We start from the raw sequence: 16,812 nt of genomic DNA, 5'->3' as shown, positions 1-16,812 counted from the left end.
TATACAACTATAATTTTTTGTAAGTATCAATATGCACTTACTTACAAGATATACAAGAAATTTACCTAAATCCGCCTAGGCGCTAGGCGCCAGCTCGCCGCCCGATTAGCGCATAGCGTTTTTTAGAACCTTGCAAAAAAATATCAAATAAAAATTGCCTAACTTTATTATTTATCTGTTTAGTTTCGCTACATAATTAATTATTCGAATCAATGGTATCCTAAATGTATGACCAAGAACCCAACAGTCTAAATCATTATGGTTTGCTACTCAGGCCAAGGGTCTACTGTCCTCAATTGCATGTCTCATTTGTGTTTCTTTTAAGTGGAGGGACACGTGTCAAAAAACTTAGTAAAAAGACACAAAGGAGACATGCAATTGGTACGTTCGTTAGGTGGCGAGAAGGGCGCAAGTGTTTTAGACAATTTGGTACGTTTGTACGATTCATTTAGGACTGTTGTATAAACTTAAAACAAGAGGGCAGCAATTGCTGAAGCATCTATTGTGATTGCTTAATTTCTGCTGTAAATTTGCCGCTGGTGCACATTACGACAACCTTAGAGAAACACTAGGTAGAAAGCAGGTTCCAGGTTTTGGCGTCTCTCTTGGAATTGTGACACTCTCTGTTGGCTTTAGAACCCTACTGTCAATGAATAGCTTCCCTAGCTCCAATCTTTCTAATTTAAACTAGCAAAATCAAAACCTGTGGTATTTGAACAACATGGAGAAAAAGTGGATCGCATGAGTGAAGTTGGGTTTAATTTCCGATATTTCCGATACCAACTTGTATGGCATTAATAAATTGCCGTAATAATGTTTTATTTCAATAATACAAAAGTACGTATGAAAAATCAACACACATATATATTTTCATATAAATAACAAAAACGTTTTTATAATAATGTACAAGTGCCATACAAATTCTTAATTCCCAATCGATTTTCCAACCAAATCCCAACCGCCCACCCCACCCAACAAGTCGGCGCATCTATTGTTGATTATTATTCTCAATTGTCGCCGAAAAAAATAAAAGTAAAAGAATCTATTTATTATTTGATGTGAGACTCCAGTGACAGACCACCGCAGATACAATCGTCAAGAAAATAAGCACACGATCGTGTAATCCTAATTGGTCTGTCTCAGAGAGACCCAACAGGCCCGTCAAGGTACCAAAACCCACTTAAATCCAACAGCCATGAATTGGTAACGGTGGTTGCACCGAAGAAAAATTGGTGGCGTCCGGTTGTCTTGTTGCCCACTCCTTCCTTTCTTCCAACAATCCCCCAATTTCAATTCCTCCTACTCTGTCAAGAAATGGACATCTCAAAATTCTCCCCTACAATTTACAACACTGATACACCGCACGGAATGTTTTAGCATCAATGAAATGCTTGTAAAAACTTATTTCTCTATTCCAATAACATAAGTAACACGATACGACATTGTAAAAGTGTATCCGTGTCTATATAAATCATTCTCTTCTAAAAGGGCCAATGTTCCACCACTCGTCATCCCACTCTACCCATGACGTGGCAAGATCCCATTAGTCAAAGCTTCCGGAAAGTATTGAAATTTACAACTTGACCTCTGGCTTTTATCTTGTGTGTTGCCCCGATTCTTCAACACCACAGGTGGCCCAGCTTCAACAACGTGTAAGTCTTAGTCCTCATCATCCCTGCTCAAAATATCAAAATACAGGGGTGGGTGTAATCTGTGGGAATTGGGATTAAAAGGGTACCTGTATTTGTGTGTGGTGTACCAATAAAAACACCCTGTCTTTGCTTTCGTTGCCAATCCAACACCCCAAGAGGGAAGAGAAACCTCATTTCCCTTTGGTCGCGGTTAGGGTATGGCTTACTCTATTAAGATTTTAGGTTAGGGTTTGTTAATTTGATACTGTTCTATTGAGTTTCTATCATTTCCTCCGATTCCGAATACCCGCCAATCAATTCCCGCCATGGACGGAGGAGGAGGAGAAGTTGGTGAGTTGCAGGACTGGGAGGTGCTAAACAGCTCGGACCCTACCCTGGTTAACTCAGACGACTCGATTGATAGCCCTAGGAGCTTCGAGGGAATCGATGTTCAAGCCGAAGGTATGATCAGGCCTGATTACTTCTCCCTGGATAATCAAGGGAGGTTCGGGTATGGTAAGGCGGTGATTGATGCCGGCGAAGAGGGTTCGGTTGAGTCCGACAACCCCAGTTGGATTGACCCGGGTTCCATGACTCAATATGGTGGAAAAGAATCGGGTGGGTTTTGGTCCGATTCGGCAAGTGATCGGTCCGATGACCGAAAAAGTCATGATTTTGAGGGGAAAAAAGAATTGGGTTTTGTGGAAAGTGAGAAAGGCCATGTGGGTTGTGGAGGGGCTGGAGAAATGGGAGCTGTGGATGAGAAAGTTAGTGGGTTGGATGCTCAGGGCCGAGTGAGCGTTGAAGCAATTGGGGAAAACGGAAGTCTTGATAAGGATTTGGGAAAGTTCTGGTCTGATTCAGGCGGCGACAGTCTGGTTTCTGTGAAATTTGAGAAGGTTGCGAAGGAAAGCGAGATAGGTTTTAGTGGCTTGGAAAGTGGAAATAACTTGGACAAGGAGCCAGAAGGACAATCGGTTGAGAGTCAAAGTAGTGCAGTTGAAGAGGAGAAATCAGAGCCGAAATCCGGTGAAGAGGTAGGGAAGAGGACAATCCTGTGGTGGAAGGTCCCATTTGAGGTCTTGAAGTATTGTGTTTTCAGGGTAAGCCCTGTTTGGTCCTTGTCTGTGGCTGCAGCGGTAATGGGTTTAGTGCTCTTGGGGCGGAGATTGCACAAGATGAAGCGAAAGAGCCAGAGCTTGCAGCTCAAGGTTACTCTGGATGATAAGGTCAGTTATTGCAATTTATTATCGATTAATTTAGTGATCATGGTTTTTCAATTCATGTTATTGCAATTTGTTAAGTATGCCTGCATTGAGATTACTATGTGGTCTGTACTTTATGGCTGTCAATCAAAAGTTTTAAACCATCTTTTTGCATCTGTTTTCATGCACCAGTGTTTGCTATTTATTTGGAAAGTGAAAAGTTGAAATACGAAGCTTTCTTTAAACCAATTATATCAAACTCTTTGTATTCCTAGGTCCTCTTGTAGCAAAACAATGACTCGTTAAAAGGAATCTACCCAAGTGCGATAGGAATCATTCTGATATGTCTTTGTTTTTTGTCATTTAGCGACTTGTGTAAGCAAAAAGTTTTAATGCTACCATTTCATATCTTTCTTTTCTGTTTTCCAATCTTGACTACTTGTCTTAAACATAAATAATCATTTGGGAGTACTTTTTGCACACTGTGTTTTGTTTTTTCTCGACATTTTCTGGTGCAAAGGAATGTAAAAATCCCGTTTTATTCACCTTCCTCCATTATTTGATAGATTATGTTATTATGTTAACTTACTGGTATCACCTTTTTCTCTCGTTTCTTTGGATGAGAAACGGTGGATATTTGATCACTATAAAAGTTAAATATCAAAGTTTAAATAGAGGTGAATTAGTAGTCAAACTTATACAAACAAACAACATTTTAATAACAAACATTTTTGGAAGCTGAGAACTATACACAATGGTGATTCCCCAATCTCTCTGTCATTGAAAAACTAATTCTCTTATCCTTTCCTCATAACAAAACATAGATCCGAAGAAGAGAAACTAATACCCTGCAAGGTGACTATCCTACGACCTATGCTGATGCTACTACACTGGTTTTAGTCCACCAATTTGCTTCAGCCTCTATCTACTACTTTTTTCCTCAATGCAACTTAATGCTCATGTATCTGCATGTTTTTTTGGTTTGCCGCTGCTTTGAAGTGGAAAGAAACTTTAGGCTCAGAGATCACTCAATCTAATAGTTTTTAAAAATTTATAGACCGAGAGAACTGATAGCTTTAAAAGAACTTGTGAAAGCTTGCAATATAGGCCAGTTAGAAAGTTATGCATGGAAACACAAAACTAGAAACAAAATGGACCTTAATGAAGTCTATCAGTTTATACTTTCAATTTATCAAAAAGGTGAAGGGTTACCTTTTAATGGTTATTTCAACATATTCAAGAGATCATGAATCCAAAGGTAGTTGCTATAGAATAAATCATCATGGACACTTGAGGTATTCTAAACCCTTTTTTTTTCTCGCAACAAGGGGCTTATTTGTGAATCTTTGACCTTGATTACTTATTCTTCAAAGTATTTTGTCTTGGGCAATGAGCTCTAGCTCAAGCGGGTCTGGTTGTAAGAAATATTATTCCTTTGTGTTTTGAGATATATGTTGAGGTGGCCAACCGGGGATATCTAACTGAGGGATATTTACAGAAGGTGTCTCAGTTCATGAGCCGTGCTGTGCGTCTCAATGAAGCATTTTCAGTGGTGAAGCGAGTTCCTATAATGCGACCTTCGCTGCCAGCAGCTGGAATAAATCCATGGCCTGTAATGGGTTTGAGATAGAAAAATTCTTGTTGTGAAGTATGTAGAAAAAGAAAGTACTTTGTCCATGACCGTGCTAAAAGTACTGCGTTGTTGTGCCTTGGTTTGTATCAAAACGATTGTGGCTGTTATGTATTTACTCTTAAAGAATTATTTGTAAAATGCAGACAAAGATTTCCACTAGGTATCAATCGTTACTTTTCGTTTCCCTGTTGTGTAGCATGCTTTATCGTTTTATCTGAATTCTCGGCGTGCTTTTCATGCCCGGAACTTGGAAAATGCAGAATGTATACACCAATCCTTCTCTCAAGTGTTGTTTTGGGTCAACTTGTTAGCAAGTTAATACAGCATTAATCACTCGTTTGAGCCATCTGTACAAATGAATCTTATGTTTACTGAAACCGTTTAATCATTTATTATTATTGTGACATTTATTGCTAGGAAATCCAAAACTGAAAGCATCCGAAAAGATTTTATGCACCATGGAAGGAGGAAAGAGCTACAATTACAATCTTAAATTACTTTTTACATTGTGGAACATGCAAAAGGATTTTCATCGCTAAATGTTTGACAAGGGTATATGTGTTGAGCTGAATATTGAGGTGGATATTGGAACACACATTCTCCTCCTCCTCCTCCTCCTCCTCCTCCTCCTCGGCTTCTGTAATTGTTGTTACCGCTGTCCTTGCCTTGCTCTTTCTTCTCATCTTGTTCTTGCTTCACTATCTCAGCATGCTTCCCTAATTCCTTCTTTAAGTAGTTTACCAGCTTTGCTGCTTCAACTATTCCCCTCACTCTCACCGTCGACCTCTCCATGTTCGCTTCCACACTTAGAACACCTAAAATATGCCAAAGAAAACGGAGCGGGTTAATTGACCCCTAAACTCGTTTTTCCATGTGTTTCATTCTCGTCCATTACTAAGATCTTGTTTTCTATATACAACAAGAGAAATAAAAATTCTTGTTCCGAATTAAGAACATGTTGTATAGAAGAATTATCTATTTAGATTAAACAGCTAAACGAATGATTTCAAATTTTGATGATACATAAAGCATCCTCCGCAATAGGGATTTACCTTTCATTTTCTCCAAGTATTTCTTAATATCAATTGCACATCCTTCGCAATGCATCAACGTTTTGAGCACCACAACTTTAACCTCAGGCGGGGCCTACATTTCCGAAACCAAAAACAAGTAAGATAACGGTTGACAAGAGCAAATGAATATGTCGATGTAAAAAAAAACCGAATGCTCCTCTCCATAGTTTAAATTAGATTAATTAGAATATCGCTCAAATGAAAAAGATACCGCTTCTTTCTTTTTGGGCTCTTTTGGCCCTTGGTTTTGTGGTTTTGGTATTGGAGATATGAGTTGAGCATTCCTACTAAACTTGTTTTGTAGTCTCTCCAAAACCTTTAGAGGGTCGGCGTTCTTCCCCTTTACTGTCACTTTATGATTTGGGTAATCAACCACAACTTCCTCAACGCCTAACCAGTCAAGAGAAAATTTGCAAATATTATTTCTGCAAGTTCATCATATGTAGTATGGGGAAGATGCACAATAAAAAAAACTGAGATATTTGTGCAAGAATTTTTACCTTCAAAACTCGTCAAACATTTGGAAACCTGACTTTGGCATCCTTCACAATGCATTAATACTTTCAACACAATTTCTTTTCTCTCTGCCATGTTGAAGTTAGGTTGTCAGAAATCTCCCTTTGGATACAAGCGATGCCGGAAAGGAGGAATGGAACTCGGGACTTCGTACGCAGGAGAGAAATGATCTTAACCAACTCAAGTACAAGCCGCTTGTGGATTATCAGTAATTCTCTATGTTCGTAGGATAGTGGTGAAGTGATATATAAATAAGTGATTATTTGACTTGTGGTTTACCATGTTACCAAACATAGATTATTTATATTTGGAATATCTCTCAATTGGATTAATGAAAATATTCTCTACTGTTTCTATTCTGGAACCTTTATTTGGCTTCCAAATATTTTCCTGCCTTACAATTCATTTCTATTTCAGTTTTCATGTAATAAGAATAGGACATTGAATGCCCATTATGAATATTTTTGCAAAGAAAAAATGATAATCCTTTTTTATGTGGTTAATAATCTTCTGCTTAATTTCTTTAGGAGCAATACCGTTATGATATATTAATGGTATACAATCTGGAGGAATTTATAACAATTTTCCGACATCCCACGTGACAGTGCAGAGTGGTAGAACATTTCAGTCGACGTTTAAAACGTAAACTCTGGTCATCAAATTATCAGGCACAACTGCTGCAGCCTTAGCAAATGCATCTGCTCTGCATATGTAAAAAGAGAGCAGATAATTTATTTGGTACTACTGTTTTGTACACATACATCAAAACATCATACATCCAAGAACTTAAGATAATCTGCTTATGCTCTCCTTTATTGGCTACCAAATGTCGACAATAACGATTGTCTGTACCCAAGGGTTTCACCTATCAAAAATGATATCCAAGATTTTCGGCTTCGTGGATATACTTGCAGTTACTTGCATGCATATGAGCTCAACGAAAGCTATGAACAATCTTCGATTACTATTCAAGGTTTTGAATACACGGATATCCTTACAGTTCTTGGTTATATGATATTCCTTTATCCACCACTTATTGGAGGGATTATGGCCAACTCATCCTTGTCTTTAACGAACGCAGAATCAGCTGTGTACGCCTCATTAAGAGCAAGCACCATGCACCCGCGGATCTCTGTCAAGCTTGGAAACATGGTGATGAGCTTATCTAAACAATCAAGTGCAGTACTACCAGATGACACCTCCAGTTGCGTATCACTCAAGCCAGTTAGATCACGAGCCCTGGCAAAGAACAGCACCTTTATCTTAACAGATGAACCCTCGATCCCCTTACTTGTAGAGTCTGTGGCTGCCGTCTTCATCTCTTCTTGTTTGGAATCCATTGCAGAACACCCTGCCCCGTGAATTAGTTGTTGTGAAACATTTTGGCTGCAACAATAACATCTTCAGTTTTAAGACACCAATAACATAATAAAATTGATAGAGCAATGGTATGGAAATCAGCAAAAAAAACCAACTTCTATCATGCTTATCAGAAAAAAAAAACCACCACCATTTTATGACTGCCAAGGATACCTGGTAAATAACTAATGCAATTAAACAATTCCAATATCAGTCATACAATCATATAGATTTGACCTCACAAAGTCTAGCATGACTACAATTCTCACAATCGTCTTCTCGTTGGTCAGACAACTACTCCACAACTGTTTCTTTGAGATCTGGAATAAGCAAATTTTACCCCCAGAATTTGAGAACATATATCTTTGAACTATTAGACTTACAATTCAAGATGACTAAATCCTCGCCATTGCCACAACGGCAATAACAGCTCTTTCTAATACTACTTCTAGTGACATTAGCAAATCGTTCTCTAAGAGTAATCCACATTTCCTGAGAATTATGACAACCGATGATGCATGAAAATGAGGAAAGAGGTAAAGTAGCAGTGATCAGAAATCACAGCAGCATTCTCAATAATACTATCATCACATACAACTTGAGAAAATTTATCAGGACGGGGAATAGATCCATCAATAAACCCCATTATTCCATTTCCCTCCAACAAAAGGTCAATTTGGAAATTCCAAGTGACATAATTTGAGTCATCCCAATTCACAGTAACAGTATTACCCACAATTGCAATTAAAAATGAAACTGGAGACTGAGTAAGGGCTAACTGATTAGCAGTAACCATTGAAGCAGATAGCTTCAGTTGTAAGAAAGCTATAGAAACAGAGAATCAAAACCACTGAATCAACAACGAGATGACAAGCCACACAGATATGATAGAATCCATGATAGAAATCAACAATCTCAGTTGGTTTATAATTCAAAAACTGATGGTAACTGTCACAGTAATGGGATGAGGCAGTTACCAAAAATCAATGGTGTGGATTGGTCCCTCTTCTCAGTATATAATCTTCGTGTTCATTAAGAAGGATAAGCCCCATTGTGTATTCCGAACACATAAGCACTGAGTATAAGAGAAGAGAAGAGACTCCACCATAACAAGAAGTATGGCTGCAAATTATGGTCGGTACATCTACTTGTTTTTAGGGTTTATACAGATTGCTGCACTTAATGCAGCAACTCGTTAGGGTGCATGCATGCATTATAAACTTGGCGTTCATGTAGTTTAGCAATTTGGTTGATCGGATCCTTTTGAATAAAGTCTACAAGGCCATCCGTGTTTTCCCAGCATTTTAAAACCAATAGTTCTCACATGTGAGCACAATGATGCCAGTATAGCAGGCATCATCCCGCAAACCAAGCAAAACCAATATCAAACATAAAAAATAAAAGAAAAATGAAAGAAAGCTATTGTATGTCGACAATTATCATAAAAGCTCTACAAAAAATTGCAGTAACCTTATTCAACTTAGAGAGAGAGAGAGAGAGAGAGAGAGAGAGAGAGAGAGAGAGAGAGAGAGAGAGAAAGTAATAGAAGAGGAGCATCACATTGTCAATTTTCACCTAGAAAACAAATTCATGAAAAAAACTAACAAACAAACAATTAGAAACCTCACTTTAACTTAATCTTGCACGCAACAAAATTGATACAAACTCAAACCTCAAATTGGTTTTCTCTCAAGTCAGGTTTTAAATCATACCACCTCCGAACACTATAAGATTCCAAGACATAACGATGATCGAAAGCGCACATGTTGAAGATCAAACATATACAGGTGACTCTAGATATCATTTGATTATCCCATTCCCAACCCTGAACCAAAAATTACGCAACACTTAAATTTTGAATTAAAAAAAGTGAAAACTGAATCACTATAAGTTCTGATGTGAACTATAAGCTATTACAAATATTCAGGGGCATGAATATTAAGTCAAATCCTTCTTAATCAATTACGATTCATACAAGTTACAAGTATGAAGTCAACTGCCAAATTACCAAGGTGAGAAGGGGGAAAGCTTTGGTTTTGGAAGATGAAATAAACACAAAAGGAAGTTGAAAACTGAAAACCCCACCAAGAAACGAACTTGAAAATGAATTGAAAGGAGGTGGCACAGCAGCAAACAAGCATTGTGTTTTTTAAGGAAAAACAGGGTTCTGGGGATGCCCAGAAGATGAAGAAAGTAAAAGTTAAACCCATCTAATAGTTGCCGGAAATTGATGGGAACAAATACAAGCTTTACCTTCACCAACCGTTCCGAAGCTCAGAGATTGCAGAGAATAACAAGCGCGAGCGCTGACCAAATAAAACAAACAAACAAACAAGAATATCTCTTCGACACTTCCGTGTTGGGCTTGGGCTTTTGGGCTTTTACAACTTTGCTTTCTTGTTTTGGGTATGTATTTGTTTTAGGTTTATTTTCTGTTATGCTCTGTCAAATTTTTACACCTTTTTACAGAGCTCACTTCTTAATGTTTTTTAATAATTCGAATCGTTTATCTTTTAAGTTTATCTTTAAAGATGATGTCTATCAAATACTCAAATTTGAAACTATACGATTGTTAGTGTAGGATTTTTTATTTTATATAGAACCGTACTTTTCACTACAAATGAATGTCATAATTGTTTTAGATTTATATTTTTTTACAAGGATGATCTGTGAATAATGTTCTAAATGATAAACAGTTCGGATTGTTAAAGTATAATACGAAGTGGGCTCACAAAAATGTGTATCAAAATTTTTGAGAAAAGTAGAATTTTTTTTAAAAAAAAAAAAGTTGCTCCGGATCTGTTCCCCAAATGTGTGTATACACACTCCCCTTAGTTGAGGGATTCTTTGTAAGGCACACTCCACATTGTATTTCAACGATCCAATGATCAACATTTTAGATCTTATATAAAAGACCATCTTTACCAAAAACATCTAAATCCCAAACCATTTAATTGTTGGATTAAATGATAGTCATAATATTGTTTCTTTGGAAAAAGGTATTTATCTTTTTACTTCACTGTAATTTGATATCTTAATAATTTTGAATTTATTTAATTTTTTACAATTTGATGATTTACGAATAATATACTAAAATATAGACGGACCTTTACGAAAAAAGTTAAGGAATGAGCATCCTAAGGTCTCTCAAATAAGCTTATTTGAGGGATTAAGGGGACCGTTATGTATATCCGTTGGTAATATTTGTGATTACCCCTAATAAGCATTAGCTAATGGCAGATTAATCCTCCCTTTAGAATAAAACCTTGCTTAATAGTTAATACTTTTCCCTTTTGCGTCACTTTCAACACTACTACGAGAACACTCTACAAATCGCTCATGGAATGCGCCGACCTCTATTAACTCCCCCATTCCTTTCGTCGTTCTCATCTCTCTCGACATTGCAGCTGCGTTTCCCAGAAAACATTGAGGATTCAATTGGTTCACAGCCATCTGCTTCCTCCACAGATCTTCTTCGCCGCACAGCATCTGCCTCCGTCTCACTCTCACTCAGGTATTTCACTGATTTGGGGTTTTATGCAATTACAAATTTAAGTCCATTCATGTGTTGATCTGGGTTTATTTCTGTTACTCTCTATCTGACTTGAAAATAAAAACCCTAATTTTAGATTGTTCTCTGAGTCCAGATTGATTTCATTCACAATTCTTAACAAATTTCTCCAATATTACGTTTTCCCTTGTTATTTTCATACATTTTATAGATGTAATCAGTCTTTTTTGACCTTTATCATTCCCTATACAATTGTGAATAAGTAAGTTCCATGTCTGCAAAACTCTAATTACTCTGATTCAATTATCTTTCTGGAACCTAATCCCTCAACTTATTAAATTCGTTAGAGAGGTGATTTTGGATTGAATCCCAAACTTTCCTTCCCATTTCTAGGGTTGGTGTTTTGTGCACATTTTGGGTGGTGGGTGTTGTGAATCATCACATTTTATTGAAGGTATTTGATCTGGGTAATTCTAAACTTATGAACTGTTTTCTGAGTTTCCAAAACAGTTATGCAGTTTTGAGGAAGCCCCTTGATTTATGAACTTTGAAGGAGCTGTCTACATGCCATGTTTGGTAGTGCAAAAGTGGTCTTGATTCTTCTGCAGCTTACTACATTTGTGGAAGTTGTGGTTTCGGGATAGTATAGGTTGAGTTTAAAACATCCTTGAGAAATAAGGGTTGGCACAGATGGGTAGGCCATTGGTTTTTGAGATCTTGGACAAACCAGCCACAAGTTGTTTCATAGGAATATGCAGTGCGATTTGGTTCTACATACAGAAGAAAAACATTGGCTATTCACATGTGGGCTTGAGTTATGAAACTGCGGTTGCAGGGCACCATTGGAGGATTATAACTTCAGCTTTCTCTCATATAAGCATTATTCATCTTGTTTTCAATATGAGTGCCCTTTGGAGTCTTGGGGTAGTAGAAAAGCTGGGTCCCATAGGGCTCGGGGTGGAATATTATCTGCAGTACACGCTTGTGTTGGTTGTGCTATCCGGAGTGCTAGTCTTGGGAATCTACCATTTGTTAATCCAAAAATTCAAGATTGAATATTTTCGGAGAGTGACGGCTGTTGGGTATTCATGTGTTGTTTTTGGGTGGATGACAATTCTTTCGGTGAAGCAACCCACGTCAAAGTTGCATCTTTTTGGATTTCTCTCACTTCCCATTAGTTTTGCACCATTTGAGTCACTCATTTTTACCTCAATCATCGTTCCTCAAGCAAGTTTTATTGGCCATTTATCTGGAATCATTGTTGGGTATGCTATTGCTTGGGGTTTAATTCACGGGATGAACAATTACTGGGCGGTTTCCATGTTGGGATGGATTGTGCTTGTTACTGTGTTCAGTTTGAAGCGATCCAGTGCATATGATTTCAGTTTTCTTGAGATTGAACCTGTTACTGATTCTTCGTTGCCAGCCGTACGATTTATTGCATCAGGAAATGGTAGGGCATTGCAAATGAACGCATTACCAGCTTCGGGCGTTGAGCTTGTGTGATATATTTGTAAATGCAAGCTTGACTTAAAGTCCAGTTACTTCAGAATTAAATCCACCAAGCCCTAGTCGTATTTGAAACTGCTAATTCTCAGAACTTGCCGAATATTTCACCTCTACATGCTGCGGTGATACAAATTCTCCGGTGCTACGGGGTTTGACGCTAAAGGGTGACAGATTGTTGCTTACTCTGAATATGTGATGGTAAATGTTCATAGTTGTGTGAAGCAATTTTTTTATTATCATTTATTGGGATCTCTTGACAATGTTAAGTTGAGCAGACAATGTATAATTCTACTACTTTTTTTTCCCATAGAAACTGATCGGAAATGAATTGTGTAATCGTATTGACAGTGGAGTTGAAGCATTTTCATTGTATGATACAAGCATTAAGGAAAATAATTCAGAACAGATGGTAGGCGAGGTTCCATATCTTGTGGAAATGTTACATCTTTCGATATCCTTTCTTTGGTTCGAGCTACTCCTTGTATGCTCAACCAGTGCTTTGTTGTAAAGCACCTGTGTAATTGCTCGAGACCTTTCCAAATCCTCTCGAGCAGTGCACCAGACCTTTCAAGGATCCTCAAGCAATGTTTAAACACAAGAAATCCAACGGTTTCGGAATCCAAATTTTTCACGCCCAAAGTGCAAGAAACATTTTAAATGAGGAAACAAGCGTTGCAAATGTTAAAAAGTGCCATCATCGGGGGATAATTCTCAATAGTACATAAAATCCAATGAAGTGGAATCTTGATAGGTACTGGGTACCGCTATAGCTTTTACACAGGGCGACGCTATTCTTTACAAACTCGTTTAAATGTCAAATTAACAAAAGAATTGTATCTACATAAATTAAAATGTTGATAATGTGAATATCTTGCCAACTGGAATTAGGACTCGGTGCCTACACCAAGGCTTCCAACTCCATAGCGCCGGATAATCAGAGACAAGCAGATGACACGAGTGAAGCAGTCCATGTTGAGAAGTTTGATCTGTGATGCTTCCAACAAATTCGAATCACTTTGTTTTGTCGCCATCACATTTCACTTGACTATCTGCAAGTATAACCATGTCCACAGAGTGTTGTAGGTCAATATGATTGTGTAATATCGTACATTAAAATAGATGCAACCAAAGTGCGAAATAATAATAAGTGTACTTGATCAAAAAGATCCACAAAATGTTACCATGGCTGTGTTTTGTTGGACATGTAAACATCAAAATCTTTAGCCTGGTCCTGAACAGTTGAATATAACAACATAAACAAAACATTACACCCAAAAAAGGAAAAATAAAGGTTTTGTCTATATTTTTGTGCAACTTTAAAAGGAGTATCTATTCAGAAGCTTAAATCCGAGTTCAAACAGCATTCATGGATACATTGTCCATTCTGTCAAGAGTATCATTTGACCACAAGCAAATAAATGATGTCATAGGATTTCTTCTCTTGCATAATGCCATCAGAAATTAGATCCTAATTACTAGCAACATTGGTTCAGACATCGACAACAAAATAGTTTATTGTTTGTTCACGATAAAGGAGCATATGGGACAAAAGGTGAGGACAGTGCACTGGACAGGCCTCAGTATGATTACACATTCCAACCAGCAGAACTTCCTAATGATAGGACCAAGAAACAGGGAAAACAACAGAGGGACAAAGGAAAAGAAAAAAAAAAGAAAAGAAAAAAAAGCAATTTAAGTTGCATGCACGAAAAAAGATTATAAATTTCTCTGAATTCGTATGGAAGTTTCTTGAGGAACCATTCTGATTACGTTTCCTCCACAACAGAAACTCCACATTACGCAAAAAATGGGGGGTGGGTAAGCTCAAATGTGACCACCGGTCAGAAGAACTTACCATTTTTTAAGCTGTTTTCATTATCTCCAATCCCATTAACATGTGCTGACCCCGAGCTAGACCCATTTTCATGGTCACCTGGATGAAGAATGTGGGAAAATCCTTGTCCAATTGACTTCCATAACCGTATAGGCAGATTAGACTGCAAACTGCCAGTACTCCTACCAAGATATGGTTCAGTTGGCCTTGCCACCGCAGGGTCTAGTTCAGAGAATCTTACAGCACCTAAAAGTTGTTCTGGAAGCTCTGATTCAGTTTGGCTCTCGATGAGAAATGCAAGGTCAACAGTCAGAGTTGTGATATAACCAAATGCCAGATGAACTATTGCACTTGCAACCATGGAAGACCCAATATCCACGTCTACTTCTAAGAAACTATCTGATGCACAGTAATAACAAGAAAGGGCACGCCCAATTATGCATATGGCCTGCTCCCCAACTGCTTTCCTCACAATCCAAGGGCCCTTGACAATGTTGGCAATCAATTTAAGCCTTGAATTCCTAAACCCATCATCACCCTTCAAGAACTGGTCCATCAAAGACCCCTCAGGAATAGGCTCTCTGGTTGTAAAATACGCCACAGCACTGTAATTATCCTTATTCGGAACTTGAAGATTGAAAGCCCAAACGAAAGGCTTATCACCAGTCGGGAACTCCTCCTCAATAGCCTTCTTGACACGACTGTTTGGATGTTTTAAGACCTCCCCAATCTTTGTCGAACTTCTAATCCAATCGAAACCAAGAGGCTTTAGAAGATATTCACCAGCAGGAACTTTAACTTTGGTTGACAAGTAGTCAGGACCTCTAACTAAGAACTTGTCCCCAGGTGGAGAAGCCCAACCATTTCGACAATTGTCTGGATCAAGAAGTGGAACAGCTCCTTCTGATCTCACTCTCTCTATCCATTCAAGCTCCTTCTTTTCACCAGTGCTGTCCATAAGAGATTTTCCTTCGGCAGCAAACCTATCACATAATAAGAGAAAACAAGATAAATACAAAAAGAGTATAACTGTTTTCCTGAATTACGTTCGATTTGTGTCATAGAGACACAATCCATAAATATGGCCATACAAACCTGACAATCGTAAATTCTACAAATACTTTATACTATATACCATAACCAAGGAAAATGCCCCTAAAAATCAGAATAAAGAGGTAGTTTGTACTTCTGTAACTATGCTGAAACAACAGCCTCTTTCTGATAGAAACAAAAATTAGAAATAATCACATAACTATTCTTCACACCCTTCCAATACAAAAGGACTTCAGAACGCGGACAGCCGGATGCTATTGCCGCATATAACATGTTCACCGTTACCGTTCAACATATTTTTCTCCAAAGAAAATATATTCCGTGCACTCTCTTCCCTGGGATGCTAAGTTCCTTGCCTTGTTCTGCTTTACAACAGAAAGAAAAATCCAGAACAATCGTCTAATATCTCAATAGTTTTTTTTTCTTGGATTTCTTCCCCAATTATTTAACATTTAAACAAAGTAATTAAAAAATCCCACACAAATCAATCCAATTTCCAGCTGAACTTATAAGATTCACAGCTAAACATAACCAAAACAATGAAAAATATAAATCAATCAGCCAAAATTGCGATCATATTGAACCAAATTGAAGCAAAAAGATAAGTAATTTACAACTTGGAATCAAATAACATAAAGGCGTGATCACAGGCTCAGAGATAAGGAAGAAAAACCCTAACCTTGAGCTTTGGGGTAGAAATTGCGGCAATCAAGCGTGGTAGCTTTGCAAACCCTAATTATACAGATTGACAAATGGGAAACGGAAATTAGGGTTTTGCAGTCTGATTATTTGGGGAGGGAGGGAGGCCTGGTTCCTTGTGTTACTTTTGTCTTTAACAACGAAGGAGAGGAGGTGAAATTGCTAACACCATCTGCAGACGAGCTTTGTTATGTTCAAACGAGCGCCTTGTTATGTTCAAACGAGCTTTGTTATGTTTGACAGCTTGCCTTTTTTTCTTTTTTTTTTTTGGTGAATACCTTTTTTTGGGTAAATTATGCTTTTCTATTTTCCATGGTTTGAAATTTTTTATTTTTGAAGAGATCATTTGATTATTTATTTTTATCAACATTTGATTAGAATTAAGTATTTTTGGCAATAGTATTGGATGTACCAAATTATCAATTTACGTGTAGAAGTTGTTTTAAAACGCATCATATGTTGTATGTATTAGCTCGTTTTTATGTATATATTCCCGATTTTAAGAACCTGAAGATGAATTGGAGTAATAATTGCAAGGAAACAAAAGATAAATGCCCCAAGTCTTGTAAAAATCTTGAAGTGGTGAAAATACTTTTAAAAAACAACCTAATAAAAATACAAATAATACGGTTTGACTAATGTTTAACGAATCAACGTAGGTGATATATTCATACCAAAACATAAGTATATGAGAACCAAAGTTGCTCAAGTCAATATGACCTTTAAAATTTTTTTTATTCGATCAGGTCCATCTCATCGGTTTAAGTATACAGTCTACCCTAAATCAAA

The 16,812-nt window shown here is 37.5% G+C and overlaps 5 protein-coding genes across 10 annotated transcripts; 2 read left to right on the top strand and 3 right to left on the bottom strand.

Annotated features, from left to right (window-relative positions):
• The first annotated feature begins 1,597 nt into the window (after positions 1-1,597).
• LOC126586198 (uncharacterized) lies at positions 1,598-4,755 on the top strand. Its single transcript, XM_050250918.1, has 2 exons — positions 1,598-2,860; positions 4,335-4,755. The coding sequence occupies exons 1-2, from the start codon at positions 1,958-1,960 to the stop codon at positions 4,464-4,466; spliced, it is 1,035 nt and encodes a 344-aa protein (XP_050106875.1). The 5' UTR covers positions 1,598-1,957; the 3' UTR covers positions 4,467-4,755.
• Positions 4,756-4,970: 215 nt separating this feature from the next.
• LOC126586199 (heavy metal-associated isoprenylated plant protein 8-like) lies at positions 4,971-6,423 on the bottom strand. The gene is made up of 4 exons (XM_050250920.1): positions 6,043-6,423; positions 5,754-5,932; positions 5,522-5,615; positions 4,971-5,284 (listed from the first exon to the last, which is right to left on the bottom strand). The coding sequence occupies exons 1-4, from the start codon at positions 6,131-6,133 to the stop codon at positions 4,971-4,973; spliced, it is 678 nt and encodes a 225-aa protein (XP_050106877.1). The 5' UTR covers positions 6,134-6,423.
• Positions 6,424-6,743: 320 nt separating this feature from the next.
• On the bottom strand, positions 6,744-9,817 carry LOC126587637 (molybdopterin synthase sulfur carrier subunit-like). 5 transcript variants are annotated; one of them, XM_050252722.1, is made up of 3 exons: positions 9,671-9,722; positions 8,395-8,468; positions 6,744-7,444 (listed from the first exon to the last, which is right to left on the bottom strand). In XM_050252722.1, the coding sequence occupies exon 3, from the start codon at positions 7,396-7,398 to the stop codon at positions 7,081-7,083; it is 318 nt and encodes a 105-aa protein (XP_050108679.1). In that variant the 5' UTR covers positions 7,399-7,444; positions 8,395-8,468; positions 9,671-9,722; the 3' UTR covers positions 6,744-7,080. The 5 variants fall into 5 exon arrangements, with proteins under 5 accessions (XP_050108679.1, XP_050108678.1, XP_050108676.1 ...); XM_050252721.1 differs by lacking the exon at positions 8,395-8,468 and having other exon boundaries at positions 9,671-9,817; XM_050252719.1 differs by lacking the exons at positions 8,395-8,468; positions 9,671-9,722 and adding an exon at positions 9,503-9,664.
• Positions 9,818-10,702: 885 nt separating this feature from the next.
• Positions 10,703-12,842, top strand: LOC126586409 (RHOMBOID-like protein 13). Its single transcript, XM_050251253.1, has 2 exons — positions 10,703-10,931; positions 11,439-12,842. Exon 2 carries the CDS (start codon positions 11,619-11,621, stop codon positions 12,432-12,434), a length of 816 nt encoding a protein of 271 aa, XP_050107210.1. The 5' UTR covers positions 10,703-10,931; positions 11,439-11,618; the 3' UTR covers positions 12,435-12,842.
• A 267-nt stretch (positions 12,843-13,109) lies between these two features.
• LOC126586408 (protein ENHANCED DISEASE RESISTANCE 2-like) lies at positions 13,110-16,273 on the bottom strand. 2 transcript variants are annotated; one of them, XM_050251252.1, is made up of 4 exons: positions 16,004-16,273; positions 14,293-15,254; positions 13,619-13,668; positions 13,110-13,486 (listed from the first exon to the last, which is right to left on the bottom strand). In XM_050251252.1, the coding sequence occupies exons 2-3, from the start codon at positions 15,227-15,229 to the stop codon at positions 13,658-13,660; spliced, it is 948 nt and encodes a 315-aa protein (XP_050107209.1). In that variant the 5' UTR covers positions 15,230-15,254; positions 16,004-16,273; the 3' UTR covers positions 13,110-13,486; positions 13,619-13,657. The 2 variants fall into 2 exon arrangements, with proteins under 2 accessions (XP_050107209.1, XP_050107208.1); XM_050251251.1 differs by lacking the exon at positions 13,619-13,668 and having other exon boundaries at positions 16,004-16,272.
• Positions 16,274-16,812: the final 539 nt, after the last annotated feature.

This window comes from Malus sylvestris, chromosome 10 (genome assembly GCF_916048215.2).
Source record: "Malus sylvestris chromosome 10, drMalSylv7.2, whole genome shotgun sequence".
Taxonomy (NCBI): domain Eukaryota; kingdom Viridiplantae; phylum Streptophyta; class Magnoliopsida; order Rosales; family Rosaceae; genus Malus; species Malus sylvestris.
Note: the sequence above shows the minus strand (reverse complement) of the source record. Positions and strands in the feature narration are given on the sequence as shown.

What these genes read in the sequence shown, in the direction of transcription:
- LOC126586408 (XM_050251251.1), bottom strand. Translation starts at nt 15,229, where the DNA reads ATGGACAGCACTGGTGAAAAGAAGGAGCTTGAATGGATAGAGAGAGTG. An exon ending in TGAAAACAGCTTAAAAAATG is followed by an intron (nt 13,487 to 14,292) that starts GTAAGTTCTTCT and finishes TTATACTTGCAG; the next exon opens with ATAGTCAAGTGAAATGTGAT.
- LOC126587637 (XM_050252719.1), bottom strand. Translation starts at nt 9,627, where the DNA reads ATGGGTTTAACTTTTACTTTCTTCATCTTCTGGGCATCCCCAGAACCC. An exon ending in ATTTTCAAGTTCGTTTCTTG is followed by an intron (nt 7,445 to 9,502) that starts GTGGGGTTTTCA and finishes TTATTGTTGCAG; the next exon opens with CCAAAATGTTTCACAACAAC.
- LOC126586198 (XM_050250918.1), top strand. Translation starts at nt 1,958, where the DNA reads ATGGACGGAGGAGGAGGAGAAGTTGGTGAGTTGCAGGACTGGGAGGTG. An exon ending in AGGTTACTCTGGATGATAAG is followed by an intron (nt 2,861 to 4,334) that starts GTCAGTTATTGC and finishes GGATATTTACAG; the next exon opens with AAGGTGTCTCAGTTCATGAG.
- LOC126586199 (XM_050250920.1), bottom strand. Translation starts at nt 6,133, where the DNA reads ATGGCAGAGAGAAAAGAAATTGTGTTGAAAGTATTAATGCATTGTGAA. An exon ending in AGCCCAAAAAGAAAGAAGCG is followed by an intron (nt 5,616 to 5,753) that starts GTATCTTTTTCA and finishes TCGGAAATGTAG; the next exon opens with GCCCCGCCTGAGGTTAAAGT. An exon ending in ATACTTGGAGAAAATGAAAG is followed by an intron (nt 5,285 to 5,521) that starts GTAAATCCCTAT and finishes GGCATATTTTAG; the next exon opens with GTGTTCTAAGTGTGGAAGCG.
- LOC126586409 (XM_050251253.1), top strand. Translation starts at nt 11,619, where the DNA reads ATGGGTAGGCCATTGGTTTTTGAGATCTTGGACAAACCAGCCACAAGT.